This window comes from Zootoca vivipara, chromosome 3 (assembly GCF_963506605.1).
Source record: "Zootoca vivipara chromosome 3, rZooViv1.1, whole genome shotgun sequence".
In the NCBI taxonomy this organism is placed as follows: domain Eukaryota; kingdom Metazoa; phylum Chordata; class Lepidosauria; order Squamata; family Lacertidae; genus Zootoca; species Zootoca vivipara.
In genome coordinates this window covers 110,509,653-110,524,582 of record NC_083278.1, presented here as the reverse complement: position 1 = coordinate 110,524,582, position 14,930 = coordinate 110,509,653, and the positions used below count along the sequence as shown (strand labels likewise).

The following is a 14,930-nucleotide window of genomic DNA, read 5'->3' as shown; positions in this document are numbered from 1 at the left end:
CCAGGGACTCAGGTCGAGAGATCAAGGGAAATCCTGTGTACACAGGTGCACGTACTAGGACTGCACTAAACTGCCTTTGAGCAGATTAGATCACTGGTCTAATGCTCTAGTTCAGTGGTGGCCAAACTTGGCCCTCCAGCTGTTTTTGGACTACAACTCCCATCATCCATAGCTAACAGGACCAGTGGCCGGAGGTGGTGGGAATTGTAGTCCCCAAAACAGCTGTAGGGCCAAGTGTGGCCACCACTGCTCTAGTTGTTAGTTGGGCTACCCAAGACCCTTCTAATCTGAGAGGCCAGGGGGACAGTAGCTAGGAACTTCAGGCTGCAAACCATGAGGTCTACGAATGACCTAAACAGCTTCCTCCTCCTTTTGAGGAAATGGACAACTTAACTCCCCACCCTCAAAAATGCTAATTCTTATTCACGTACATTGTGTGTGTGTCTGTGTGTGTGTGTGCGTGCGTTTTCCTTACCTTTTGCCATTATGTTCAGTCTGGCCAGCTCCCCAGAAGAAAGGAATTCCTAAAAATGTCAGTCGTTTCAGCTTCATCCACTTCTTGACTGGCAAAAATGTAAAGAATGTAAAAAAAATTAAAAAAGAAGTTTCTTTTTTTTATATGAAAAAATATGCTTGCGTGTTTAAAGTTTTTTAAAGAAACAGTTGGGCTTAAGGTTTTTATTTATTATTTATTCTATTTATACACTGCCCTTCATCAAAAGATCCCACATGTTTTGAAACTGTTAGTAGACAATAACAGCAAGAAAACAATACATGCAACTACATTTGCGGAAGAGAACAACCGTGTGCTTCTGTATTTGGAAAAGCGTTATTGTACTGTAAGAAGTGTGTAAATGCTTCGACTCGTCCGCCACTCCACTTACTATGCTCTTGTTTTGCAGCTCGCTGGTAGAATTTCAGTTCAGAAAACAAGGGTCCGTTTTCAAGGTATTCCTGCATTAAAAAACAAAGAAGCAAATGCATTGAACACATCCTGTTAACGAGATGTCACTCAAAACTAGGGCTGGGTGATATCTGTTTCTCAACATCATTGTATATCACTACCTAAACATCACAATGTCTTGAGAGTTCAACAAGGGTTGGAGGCACCCCAAAAAATTTTTTTAAAAACCTCAGGCCACAAAGCTTCATACAGTTACACATTTTAGGCCAGGCATGTCCAACTTCCAAGAGACTGTGATCTACTCCCACTATAAATAAAATGGCAGTGAACTACCCATTGAATTGACCAGAGTTGTTAAGCTTTTTCTTTTTGTGGAGGCTTCATCAAAGTTGTTGAGCTTTTTTAAAAAATTAACCTCACAGGATCGTTGGAAAGAAAAAGGGAAGGCTGGTGGTTGTCCTTAGAAGGAGGATGTGATAAAGTTGTGTAAAATGAATAAAGAGGATAGATAATGGGTTGTATCCAGTGCAGGACTTTCCTATCCTCTGCCCATGTACCCCCAGAGTCTATCCTAGGGGGAAACTGGAGCAGATTCTGAGGGGGCTTGTTTAAGGAAGAGGAAGTTCTCTTGTGAACACAGGTCTCCATCCCTCCAAACCCTCTCAGGTGTTGAGATAAGCAGAGGAGGGACTCTTGGCAATTCCACTGTGCCCCAATCAGGGTGGTGGGGTGGCCCAGGAGGGGGCATTCCTCGTGGCAGCTTCTAGGTTGTGGAACTACACACTCCCCGCCCCGTGTACCTGGCACCTCCATTCTTGCAGATTCCATCGTAACTGTAAAACTAGAGTAAGAATTATTACTCCAGTACGGATGAAAATCAATACTAGAAGGTACATCAGGAAATTATGCTGTGCTGTTAGGGGCAGGGCCTATAGACATTCTGAAATTGCATTGAAAACGAGGCAAAAGTAATAATAGAAGCCTCATATGTAGGGAAAGCAACATTTATTAGTTGTTCTGTGGTGCTTTCCCCATGTTTCTGCATTATTGCCATCTGGAGGAGCACTCCAGGGACAAAACAAGCAAACAAACCCTGGAATGCTTGTGGTATGCAATGTTACAGGATTTTAGCAGGAAGTTACAGGGCAGGAGACAAAGCAGTCTGTCTACCCCCAAGATATTTGCAGGCGTAAACATTACTGAAAGCACGATCAAGTATAACCGCCCCAATATCACCGTGAACGCAAATCACCACAAATGCATAACAAAAAGGAAATACAGAGAGTTACAGTAACTTTCAGCCCTTTGCCAAGGAAGTTGATATTTAAAAAGGTATGAAAATTACCACTTTAATGACATGATCTGCAGTGTCTTCTACGGGAACATCAAGGCGAGGGGAAGCTGCAGGACAGAATGTGGGTGGAAAGAGAGAGAGAGAGGTGGGTTACGGATGAATTGATCTCTCTAGCTATGAACAGAATTTAAACTAAGAATCAACAGAAACAATATGACAAGTCCCATATAGACCATACAAACAACACCATTTATTTAAATGCTTCTCTAAACAGATTAATAACTAAACACCTCTGGGCAATATGCACAAATAATTTAAAGAACTCGAATAGTATCATAAAATCAAAAACATAGTAACAATAACAATGAAAATATCTTCTCACTGCATAACAAGAACCTCATGTAGACCTCTACCCGTTTTCTTCCTTACTTCAAGTACTGCTACAGTGATGCCTCGCAAGACGAAATTAATTCATTCCGTGAGTGGTTTCGTATTGCGATAATTTTGTCTTGCAAAGCACGGTTTCCCATAGGAATGGGGGGGGGGAGAGATTGCCAAAAAAAATCGTCTTGCAAAGCATGGCCATAGAAAAATTAGTCTTGCGAGTCACCAAAAAAAACGCGAACCCCTTTCGTCTTGTGAGTTTTGCGTTGTGCGAGGCATTCGTCTTGCGAGGTACCACGCCCGTTTCATCAGATGAGACAATGAGGCCAATAAATAAATAAAAATCTGCAACTTGCTCCAAAGCCATCCAGTGAACAAGTGGCTGAGCAAAGACCGGAACCCAAGTCCCCACAAATTCTAGGAGGAAGAGCAGGACTGGGCAGAAGTGGGGAAGGCTCTCCACCCCATGCAGCATGGCAATATGACAAACTGCATCTGCCAAAATTCCCTATTTAGCTCCGACTGCACTGCAGGAATGAACTGCCATGGGCAACCATCGATTTCCAAATGACTTTGGGGTCTTCTTCCCCACCCCCCACCCCCAATGTGGTTCTTCTCTAGGTTCTGTGGAGCAGAACAGGGAACAACTGCACTACTTGTACCCCCATTTTTCCACCCAAAGACGGGCAATGAGGCATTAAGGCAGTGGGTTGGGGTGGCTAATCTGCGGCACTCCATATGTTGCGACCTGAATCATCCCTAACTATTGGCCATTATGGCTGGGGATGATTGGAGTTGGAGCTCAGCAACAACCTGATGGCCAAAGGTTAAATACCTCTGCTGTAGGTCCTGCTAAACTAGGGGTGGAGATACCCTGTGGCCATCCAGATGTTGCTGGCCATGCTGGACTGGGGGATTGATTAATAATAATATTTTATTTATATCATCCATAACCGGGCTCAGGGCGGCTGACATCAAAATAGAAATACATCAAAACATAAAATTCAGCAATTGACTGAAATACAGCTTAAAATCGGATTAAAATCAAATTAAGATCAGAAGGCAACCGGCAAATTATGACTATAGGGGTTGGAAACCTTAGGTACTCACCAGGCTCAGCTATTTATATGAGCCGGTGAGAGGAGTTAGAGAGGCCTCATATATATAGGGTCTTGTAGGAGGAGAGGGGTCAGACTGGGCCCCAACCAAAGGCCTGGTGGAACAGCTTCGTCTTACAGGCCCTGCGGAAGGATGTCAAGTCTGCAGCACCCTGGTCTCTTACGGCAGGGCGTTCCACCAGGCTGGGGCCAAGGCCGAAAAGGCCCTGGCACTGGGTGAGGCCAATCTAACCTCCTTGAGGCCCAGGACCTCCAAGATGTTACTGTTTGCGGGCCGTAAGGTCCTCCGCAGGGCATATGGGAATTGGAGTCCAATGACACCCAGAAGGGCCACACCATGGGCATCACACTAAGGGCAATGCTAAAAAGGAACTGGTCCTCGAGTGAAGTTGGAGACTAAGGCCAAATTTACATGAAACTGATGCATACCGTTAAGTGCTTCTGTCCTTATGCAAATATTATAATTAAAATTAACTTTAAAGACTTAATTATCTTAAGAATAGGAGACTTTCAAATATCTTTATTAAAATGTAACTGGGACCGAACTGATCAAGAAAGAGACAGAACTATTGAGTTAAAGCCTTTAACTATAATTAATAAAGCCAAAATTACAACCTTACAACCAATCATTATTTGAAATACTGTAAAAAGAAGAAACTTATCTGTTAAAGGAAGAAAAACAGATTGTTGAGGAATAATGATTTCTTCAATAAAATTAAAATGAACTGAAGATAATTGAAGATAGTATCATTGATTTTGAATGATTAGCACCTTCCAAACAAACCCAATTGAACTGGACTTTACCAATAACTTTGCACGAGGCCTTACGTCTGATAATTTTATTTTATGAACTGAAAACTGAAAGAAAGGAAAAGGAAAAATCAGCTGGTTAAGAACACTGAAGAAGATGAGATAGCAGCAATAGAAACTCAAACCTTTTCTCCAGTAAAATAAGGATAAAAAGACAAATAATCTGCAACTGAAACTCTTCTCACTTTTTCTGTCTTATTCTTCACATACTTTCTTTCCCAACTTTTAAAGTTAAATTGACACTCTCTCTTTACAATTCATGATGAAATCATTAAAGATTACATGACTTAATGTTAAAGGCCTAAATCACATAATATCATAATTGTATATATTATTATATTATATTATATTATATTATATTATATTATATTATATTATATGCAGGGATATCTGCTTCTTTTGTTTTAATTGTTCAGAATATTTATAACTCTATATAACCTTTTAAAGCAGAAGTTAGATGGCCATCTGTCATGGATGCTTTAGCTGAGATTCATACATTGCAAGGGGTTGGACTAGATGACCCTTGGGGTCCCCTTCCACCTCTACGATTCTACGATTCTATAATATATATATATATTATTATATGCTTGAGCGAGCACATATGCAGGAAAGGCAATTTGGCAGGTAAACTGGTCCTATGCTGTCAAGGGCTTTCTCTTCTAATAGTAACGCACTGAGCTTGACCTGGTAACAAATCAGCAACGAGCAGAGAACCCCGGGCAGAAACGCTATATGCTGGCAGGATCTAAATGCAGTTTCCAGGTCAAGTGCAAAGGAAGCCTCACAACAACAGAGTGCACTGCGGCGAGCCAACCTTAAAAGCCGCCAATGCCTGAACTGATGTGGTCCAGAAATGGTCAAAGCTGTCATACCAGGCACAGAAGGTAAGAGGCGCTTCCAGCCACTGAGATTACCTGCGCCTCCACGGATAAAATGAATGCTCAAATGTTGTATGGATGCCGCAGGTTAGGAACATGGCCGAAGATTCCCTAACATGAGTCACAGGTGGTCTACCTTGACTGCCTTACCACCACTCACTGACTCGCTCCCACAACTCCAGTTTCCTTCCACCTCTAGCTACACCTTCCTATCCTGCTAGAATGCAACCCGTGTGATTTCCCAAGTGTTAGGCTTTGGGAGAAGCTTGGAACACCTCTTTTTTTACATCTGCCTTCCAGATGTTCTGCACTACAGTACAAGTCCTGTCTGCCCTAGCTAGAACACGCTAGCTGGGGTTAATGGGAGTTGAAGTGAAAAACCTCTCTGAAGAACAAGCTCGTGAGAGGTGGTGTGATGGAAGTAAGATCTGATCCTACTATACAAATGTAATGAACCAGCTCGCAAGCAGCTGGGTGCTACAGCGTAAGCTGCCTCCCTCCCTTCCACACGGCTTAAGAAGCTGGTCACCGCAACCTCTGGAGAACAACGTCAAGGCCAGTGGTCATGTATGTACAAACACAGGTCCTTTGCACAGTATGTTAACCCCTAGGTTTCTTTCTCCTTCACTTGAATGAAAATCCTTTAACTCTACATGAAATCAAAGATACAGTGGTGCCTCGCTTTACGAATTCCCTGCTTAACGAAATTTCCGCTATACGAATGGATTTTGCGATCGGAGGTTGCCTCGCAAGACGACGAGGTTTTCTATGGCCGCCGCTTCGTCTTGCGAAGCGTGGCCATAAAAACCTCCAATCACAAAACCTATTTGCAAAAGGCATTCGTCTAGCAAAAGGGGAACCAGCTGTAGGAAGGGAAGAAGGCAAAGAAAGATCAGCTGATCTTCCTTTGCCTTCTTCCAACTGCGGCTGGTTCCCCTTTGTTTTCCACTGGTCTCTGCCGGTTTTCCACTGGTCTCTGCCGGTTGCCCCGAGCAGTGAGGGGCAACCGGCAGAGACCAGCGGAACACTAGCGCGGAAAGAAGGCAAAGGTCTTTCCCCGCCTTGTGTCCGATCCAGGCGGGAGGCGGCGGCAAGGAGAAGCTCTTCTCCCGTTGCCGTCTCCCACCACGCACAGCCGGCATTGAGCACAGTTTCGGACACCTCCGAAGCTGCGCTCAATGTCGGGGAGGCAGGCGGGAGGCGGCGACGGGAGAAGCTCTTCTCCCGTCGCCGCCTCCCACCACGCACAGCCGGCATTGAGCGCAGTTTCGGAGACCTCCGAAGCTGCGCTCAATGTCAGGGAGGCAGGCGGCGACGGGAGAAGCTCTTCTCCCGTCGCCGCCTCCCACCACGCACAGCTGGCATTGAGCGCAGCTTCGGAGGTCTCCGAAACTGCGCTCAATGTCGGGGGAGGCAGGCGGGAGGCAGCGACGAGAGAAGCTTTTCTCCCGTCGCCGCCCCCCGTCACACACTGCCGGCATGGGGCTTGGCAGCGGTGGGGGAAAGGCGCAGGATCGTTCCTTCGCCTTTCCCCCACCCCGCCCGACAGAGCCGGATCCGACGAAGCTTCTGAAGCTTCGTCCGATCCGGCTCTGTCGTTGGCAGCAACGGCGCTTGCTCTCTTGGCTCGGGGAAGCGCCTGCCTGCCTTCCCCGAGCCAAGAGAACAGGCGCCGCCACCGCCACCAGTTCCGCCGGAGCCCATAGGAACGCATTAATTGACTTTTAATGCATTCCTATGGGAAACGGTGCCTCGGTAGACGAAATTTTCGTAGGACGGATTTAGTCCTGGAACGAATTAATTTCATTTAGCGAGGCACCACTGTATAACTGAACTTTCTGGAGATGCTAGGGATTGAACCTGTGACCTTCTGCATGCAAAGCTGACGCTCTACTAGTGAGCTACAGCCTTTCCACAAACGAAACCCATATGCATCAGCTATTCGACCCACCTAAACCCGAACTGCCTTTTGCTACTGGTCTCGCTCCGCTCTCCTATCTAGAGAGACTGAGCCCAGGATGTTCTGCATGCAGAGCATGTTCTTTGCCACTGAGCTATGGCGCTCCCCCACAGCTTTATTAGTTTTAATAAGCAAGCAGCAACATTGGAGCACATTTCTGGAGGAAATTGCCATTCTCCGCCTCCCTGCTCAGCCTGGCACCACAGCACCCAGAAGTCCGACAAAGTTAACTTGCTGGCTTGGTCTGCCAGCTGGAGGCTGCCAGCTTTCACTTCCAGCGGTTCATTTTCGTGGCAATCGTCTCTTGGAATATAATGGAGAAAAGTGTCTGCCATAGATCTTAGGGAGCCGGTTTTGCAGGCAAAGTTTGCACACTAGGGGAGAGCAAAAAAGCTATGCCTATTGGCAATTAAATAGAATTCCCCAACTCCTGTCCACAGCTGATCTCACTGCTGCTGCTGGAGGTTTTGGCAACAGATGCTCATTTTGCGAACACTGATGGCCTCAAGAAAGTGTATTTGTGTACGTGCACACACAGGGAAAGAAGGGTGGGTGGGTGGGAGGTTTAACCAGTGTTCCTCAGAAATTATTCTTCTGCTGGGTTTACATACTGGAGTGTTTCTCAAGCTTAGGTCCCCAGCTGTTGTTGGACTATAACTCCCATCATCCCTAGCTAGCAGGTCCACTGGTGAAGAACGATGGGAGTTGCAGTGCAACAACAGCTGGGGACCCAAGTTTGAGAAACACTGCAGTAACATCACAATAACCATGCTAGGAAGGCATATTTCAGAACCAGAAAGTTTTTAAAAATGGCAAAGGTTTCAAACTCAACTTAAATATGGTCCAGTAGACCTTTGTCTTTCTAAAACCACGACATTGTGAAAGTCTTAACATGCACGAAAGACATTAACTGAAGCTCAGTCTGTGGATAAGCGTTTTACTTAAGCTTGAGGCCTGCAGAGCTCAGGGGAAATATTATGTTACTTTTGAGAGAAGATCTATACAGACAGAGCTATCTGATATCAAGGCTGTAATTGTCTAGTAACGTCTTCTCTCATGGGCTTCGGGGGATTCCTTCTGCTCTCCCCATAGGTCTATGTTTCTGCGCACCCATCTTCTTCACTGTCTCCTTCGTGCATGTAATCAAGTCAGATCCTGGCTGCAAAATCTCTCACAGCCACAAAACAGTCAGTCTTTCAGCGTGACATGATTATTTGGGCGCATCCAGACAGATGCCAATGATGAAGTGAAATTCAATCTATTGTTATTGGCATCTGTCGGTCTTGAGAGACAATGGAGTGTGCCTGTGGGGGTGAAGTCAAACCGCTGCATTAGCAGCACTGGAGTGACCTCCCCAGGCTGGGCAGTGTGTATGGAGGCCCTGGGCTGCCCAGATGAACCCTCCCGGCCTTGCTGATGTGATCCAAAGGAAAGCAGAGCAATATGTTAGGCACTAGCTTGGCTGCAGGAGTTGCTGGAAGGAGGCGTACAAGGCACCATCCAACCTTCTTAGGGATTTCATTCCAGGGTTTACTCCTTAGCAAGGGGTCGGCAACCTAAGGCCCATGGGCCACAAGCGGTCCACGGGGGTCGTTTTACTGGCCCAGGAGCCACCCCCGAACCGAGCCACCCGCTTGGCGAGTCCCCGCGTGCTGCGCTAAACTAGCACGGCGCGGCACAGGGACTTGCTTTCACGGCGCCGGAAATCGCGTCTGCGTAGATGACGGAAATTGTGGGCGCTCACGCTCACACCCGGACGCAATTCAGCCCACAGAGGGGACTTCGCGGCAGTGAGCTGGCCCAGGCAAGGTAAGCCTTGCCAACCCCTGCTTTAAGTCTTTTCTACTCCTGAAGTTATCCCGCAAGGTGGAAGCGATTTCATTTGGCCACTGTCTCTTAGGTTCGTTGTTCCTTATTCAGTTAACCAACAGCACGGATGCAAGCCAATGGGTTAGAAAGAGGAACCTGCATAAATCTTTGCTGTTAGGTGGATTACGGACAATCCAGAAGGATATGTTTCCCTTAAATTGGCACCGAGTTGTGGCACTGGCTGTGTTGTGGAATTGGCATCTAGACCCTGTTGAAACTGGCATGCCACCTTCTGAACGGGCACGGGGACAGGACAGCAGATGGCCAGGAGCTGAGATGTGTCTGAAGACACCATGCATAGCCCAGTTAAGCTTCCAGTGCCAAGACAGACATCCAGAAATCCCAAAGCAATTCACTTTTGCTCCTAAAGGTTAATGTCAGCTCTGAAAGTCAAACACTGGTTTCTGAAGCTGTGGAAGTTAGGAATATCATCAGTGTTGCTATTTAGGGTAGTAGTCGTGAGCACCCAGAAATTACATATTACCAGCATCTGTGCTGGCTTAAAAATTGTATGGGAATAATTTAGAGATGGGAATAGGGTAATCTAGGATAGCCTTCCTCAGCCTGGTGTCCTCCATATTTTTTGGACTACAGCTTCCATCAGGCACAGTCAGTGCTCAGAGATAACGTAAGTTGTCACCCAAAATGTCTGGAGGGTACCAGGTTGGGAAAGGCTGATTTAGGAACAGAGTTCTCAAGTACCCCCAACTGTGCCTTATGGTTATAAAGTTGTGTATGAAAGCAACACAGAGATTGAACTAGTTAAGAAATGAAGCCAACAGAGAGATTGAAGAACTAACAATTATAAGGAAGGAAAACAAACACCCAGAAATCACCAACAGCAAAGGCAGTACATTGCAACGACTCAGGTGATGATCTATACTTTACCTAGGTAGATTAGCCCAAATCCTCCCTGGCCAATCATACGCCCTAGTCTCCACTCTCTTTTTTCGGTATCTTTCAGTATTACCCCTTCTTGAAGAGGAGTGGGGAGCTTGCTTTTTCCTTGCCGTTTAGGAGGCATCACACCTGAATGGGAGAAAAGGAATACAGTCACACATGAAAAGTTCTTTCATCTATATATTATTTACTGAATGCCCCACTCTACCCAGTGCTCGAAATTAGCCAGGCGCCAGGCACATTTTGCACCTGGATTTCAACCACTTGTGACCAAGTAATGGCACCTGGTATCTCCACTATCGAAGAATTGATGCTTTTGAATTATGGTGCTGGAGGAGACTCTTGAGATCAAACCTATCCTATCCATTCTTAAGGAAATCAGCCCTGAGTGCTCACTGGAAGGACAGATCATGAAGCTGAGGCTCCAATACTTTGGCCACCTCATGAGAAGAGAAGAATCCTTGGAAAGGACCCTGATGTTGGGAAAGATTGAGGGCACTAGAAGAAGGGGACGACAGAGGACAAGATGGTTGGACAGTGTTCTCGAAGCTACGAACATGAGTTTGACCAAACTGCGGGAGGCAGTGGAAGACAGGAGTGCCTGGCGTGCTATGGTCCATGGGGGTCACGAAGAGTTGGACACGACTAAACAACAACAACATCTCCACTATCTGGGGAGATCATTGGATCTGGACTGTTTTCACACACTAATACCCCTTCCTGTAGAATTCTATCAGTTATATTTTATCTGCACAATTGGAATGAATTTCTAGAACCAAATCCCCCCCCCCACGGAATAGACCAATATAAATGTGGGCTGTCTCTGGATCAAGTGACTTATCTTATTTAAGTTCTCAAAGCTCTTAACCTAGCTCAGGGTTGTCATCTGAACTAGCCAGATGTTTAACTGAGACTCAGTCACAGTCAGTCCACCATTTGAAAAATAAGACTTTAGAGCAGTCTTGCCCCAAAATGGAAACTAGACATTCCATTTTGGCAACTGCAACCTTGACTTAAGGAGCCAGACAATAACGCTTATTCAATGGAGCATTCGTGAATTGTTAATTTGTTGATATAATGTTCATGGACATTTATCAACTATAATAATAGAATTGTCACTGTAGTCTAACTATTGTTATCTATTGCTGTTTACTGCTCATGTTATGTGTTGTAAGCAGCATATATGTGTATGATCGTGATTTCTTATTTGGCCCAGACTGCATTTCCCCCCCTTAAATTTGTTAGTTGCTTTACCTTGCAAAGTGACTTAAAACAAACCAGACAGACAGACAAAATCCTGACACAAATACATTAAAACCAAGAGGGGAAAGAAACACATTTAAAAATAAAATAAAAAATCCCATCCCCTTATGCGTATCTACTCAGGTGTCATGCTGAACGCAGCAAAACTTACTCCCGACTAAGGACAGAACCACATCATGCATTTAGAGCACATTCAATGCACATTTAAAGCACATGACTTCACCTAAAGAATCCTGGGCACTGTGGTTTGCTAACAGTACTGGGAATTGTAGCTCCGTGAGGGAACTACAGTTCCCATGGTTCTTTGGGGGAAGTCATGTGCTTTAAATGTGTGGCGTGGACCTGCCCTAAGTGAGTATAGTATAGTATAAGACAGTTGTAGTCACTTTTTTTTTTAAGAGCATCTCCCCACTCAACTCCCAGGAATCTTTGCAATACATGAGCCACACCTACCGTAGCCTGCACGCTACTACCGGTAGCAAACTCAATTCCCCAAGTGAACACTGCCACTCCTGCACAAAAGGGATGCACCACAGAACCTATGGAGGGAGGAGACTAAATTTTGCAGAGAATCCCAGCCCTAAAAAGGAGTGAGAAGAAAACTCAAAAGGGAACCGCCCAAAGCAGCTGAAAGAGCATGCCTAGTGGATGCAGAATATCTGTCTTTTCCCAAGGGAGGGGGGAAGTGGGTAGGAATGGAATGGAGTACCCTGGAAGGGGCTGGCTGGCTGAAACCACCACTCCACTGCTGCAATATTACACTCCACTTCCCAAAAATCTCGGCAATACTTTTACATTATAAAAAATAATAATCTAAATTTGCAAAGAGCCTGAGGACAGGAGGGTAGGGAAGCGGACCACAGAGTCCATTATTTCTTTGACGAAGCTGAGGAAAGACATTGCCCATAGCTGCCAAGTTCTCCCTTTTTTTAAGGGAAATTTCCTTATGCTGAATAGGCTTTCTCATGAGAAAAGGGAAAACTTGGCAGCTATGGACATTGCCAAGCTTGGGGTGGGGAGCTTGTGTCCCACCAGATACTGCTGCCCTCCCAACTCCCACCCACCAGCCTCAGCTGGAACAGGCAATTTGCCAGGGCTTCCTCTTTCACTAGAGATTCCCCCCCCCCAAAAAAATATTTATTTGGTTTTTCATATTCATGTTTTACAATCACATATCCAAGATACAACACAAAAACAAGATTCCGAAGAATCCCCTGGACTTCCGGGGAGGGTGGACTAGACGACTCCTGGGGGGTCCCTTCCGACCAGGGCCGGATTTAGGTTTGATGAGGCCCTCAGCTCCTGAAGGTAATGGGGCCCTTTATATGTCCAGCTGTCCTTTGTCAACAACAAATTGTCACTGTTTTTTGTTGTTGTTGAATATATGCTATATGGTAATTTATGGACCTAATAGGTATCTAAAGCCATTTGCACGTAACAAAATATGTATTTTATCAAAGTAATTGCTGAATTAAAATACAATTAGGAAGAAGTATATTAACAGTGAAATAATTATTAAGCTCAAACTTAAAATAATTGGGGGCCCATAACTTACATCATAGGAGCCTACACAACACAAAACCTGTATGTAGGTTTTATTTTATTTGGGTTTTTCCCCCCTTATATATTGGAAATGCACATCTAGGGTGTTTTTTTCCCTTTTGATTTTTTTTTTGGGGGGGGGGGGCAAAAGAGTGGGACCCTAAGGCAGCTATAACTTGTTTAGCATATACTCTAAGTAAATCCGGCAGTGCTTCCGACGCTACCATTCTATGGTTTGGGGGGGGGGTTGCGGTCCTGCCTCCCCCTGCCCTGGCCTAGCTCAAACTTTCAAGTCACCCCAAACTTTCAGGGTGGGGGGCCACCCTTATTCAGCGCCTAATTTTGCCCCCTCCTTCCCTTCTTCTGGAAGAGACCGCCAAGTCCCCAGCCTACCGCGGAGAGAAGGCTCCGGGGCTCGGGAAGGTCTCTCTCTCTCCCCGCTGGAAACTTTGTATCCTCCTCCTTTCTTCCCCTCCTTCCTCTCCTTCCTGAGGCGCCGGGCGAATGGGCGGCCGAGCGTGACGGCAGCCGGTCAGAGCGCCGCTCCCACGCCAAGGAGCCTCGTCACGTGGTCCGGCAGGACGCACTCCAAGGAGTCGCCGGCCGGCTGCTGGGGGGAGGGGAAGGGGGAGGAGCGTCCGCGCGCGCGCGCGCCCCGCCCCGTCTCCGAGAGCAGCCTATCGGAAGCGGAGGCGGCGGACAGGCCTCCTCAGCAAAACAAACACCCGGCTCCAGCGCGCGCGCGCTAGGGGCGATCGCGGAATCGCGGAGTTGAAAAGGGGGCGCTAGGGTCATCCAGACCAACCCCAACCCCCGGGGCCGGGTTTAGGTTTGATGAGGCCCTAAGCTACTGAAGGTAATGGGAAAACTTTTTAAAAAAATCCTTCCAGTAGCACCTTAGAGACCAACGAAGTTTGTCATAGGTATGAGCTTTCGTGTGCATGCACACTTCTTCAGATACACTGAAACAGGTAATGGGGTCCTTTATATGTGCAGCTGCCCGTTGTCAACAACAAATTGTCGCTGGTGTTTTTTTTTGTGTGTGTGTTGAATATATGCTATATGGTAATTTATGGACCTAAAGCCATTCACATGCAGAATGTAGGCACCCTATATAAAGAAATGAGCAAACCAGTGATATTTTAGGGAGTAGGTAGGGCCCATTACTTACAGCCAGGCATCCCCAAACTACGGCCCTCCAGATGTTTTGGCCTACAACTCCCATGATCCCTAGCTAAGAGGACCAGTGGTCAGGGATGATGGGAATTGTAGTCCAAAACATCTGGAGGGCCAAAGTTTGAGGATGCCTGATCTATACAACACAAAACACTGTTGCTGTATGTAGGTTTTATTTTATTTGTTTCTTATCTTATACAGGTGAAACTTGGAAAATTAGAATATCGTTGAAAAGTGCATTTATTTCAGTAACACAATTTAAAAGGTGAAACCAATATATGAGATAGATGCACGACATGCAAAGCAAGATATGTCAAGCCTTTATTTGTTGTAATTGTAATTATGTGTCATTAGGTGTGTCAATTATAAACAGAATGTAATTAATGAAATGTAATAGCGATGTTTATTTTGTTTATTTTTGTATTATTGTAACTATTTGTTTTATTACTGTGGATTTCCGAAAGAAAGCATTTGTAAAAATTAAAACTAAAATAAAAAATAAAAAGTTGCATTACTGAAATAAATGCACTTTTCGACGATATTCTATTTTTCCGAGTTTCACCTGTATTTTGGAAATGTACATCTGGTGGTTTTTTTTCCCTTTAAATTTTTATAGCTTGCTTAGCTGATACGTAAATCCGGTACTGATCCAGACCAACCCCCAACTCCCACCTTGCCAGGCAGGAATCTGTCGCCCAACCCTGGTCTCGAACCCGCGACCCGGAGATTAAGATTGCTCTACCAACTGAGCTTCTTTGCGCCTGCCCTCGTCTAGTTGCATTAGGCAGGCTGGGAAGATGGATCGAGAAGGAAGGCGCCACCCTTGCAAACA

At 45.7% G+C, this 14,930-nt stretch overlaps 1 protein-coding gene across 4 annotated transcripts in view; it reads right to left on the bottom strand.

The window, feature by feature from the left end:
• The window catches only part of VRK2 (VRK serine/threonine kinase 2), a 58,763-nt gene extending 45,326 nt beyond the window's left edge, over positions 1–13,437 (bottom strand). For 3 of the 4 annotated variants that reach the window (XM_035110924.2, XM_060273142.1, XM_060273144.1), the window contains exons 1-5: positions 13,316–13,437; positions 10,106–10,246; positions 2,250–2,305; positions 885–954; positions 476–563 (exon numbers count right to left, since the gene is read on the bottom strand). In XM_035110924.2, the coding sequence (XP_034966815.2) occupies positions 476–563; positions 885–954; positions 2,250–2,305; positions 10,106–10,241 (350 nt within the window). In that variant the 5' untranslated portion in view covers positions 10,242–10,246; positions 13,316–13,437. Of the gene's footprint in view, positions 1–475; positions 564–884; positions 955–2,249; positions 2,306–4,504; positions 4,559–10,105; positions 10,247–13,315 lie in introns of those variants that run through there. The other variant, XM_060273143.1, reaches the window with a different exon arrangement.
• Between the last annotated feature and the right edge of the window lie 1,493 nt (positions 13,438–14,930).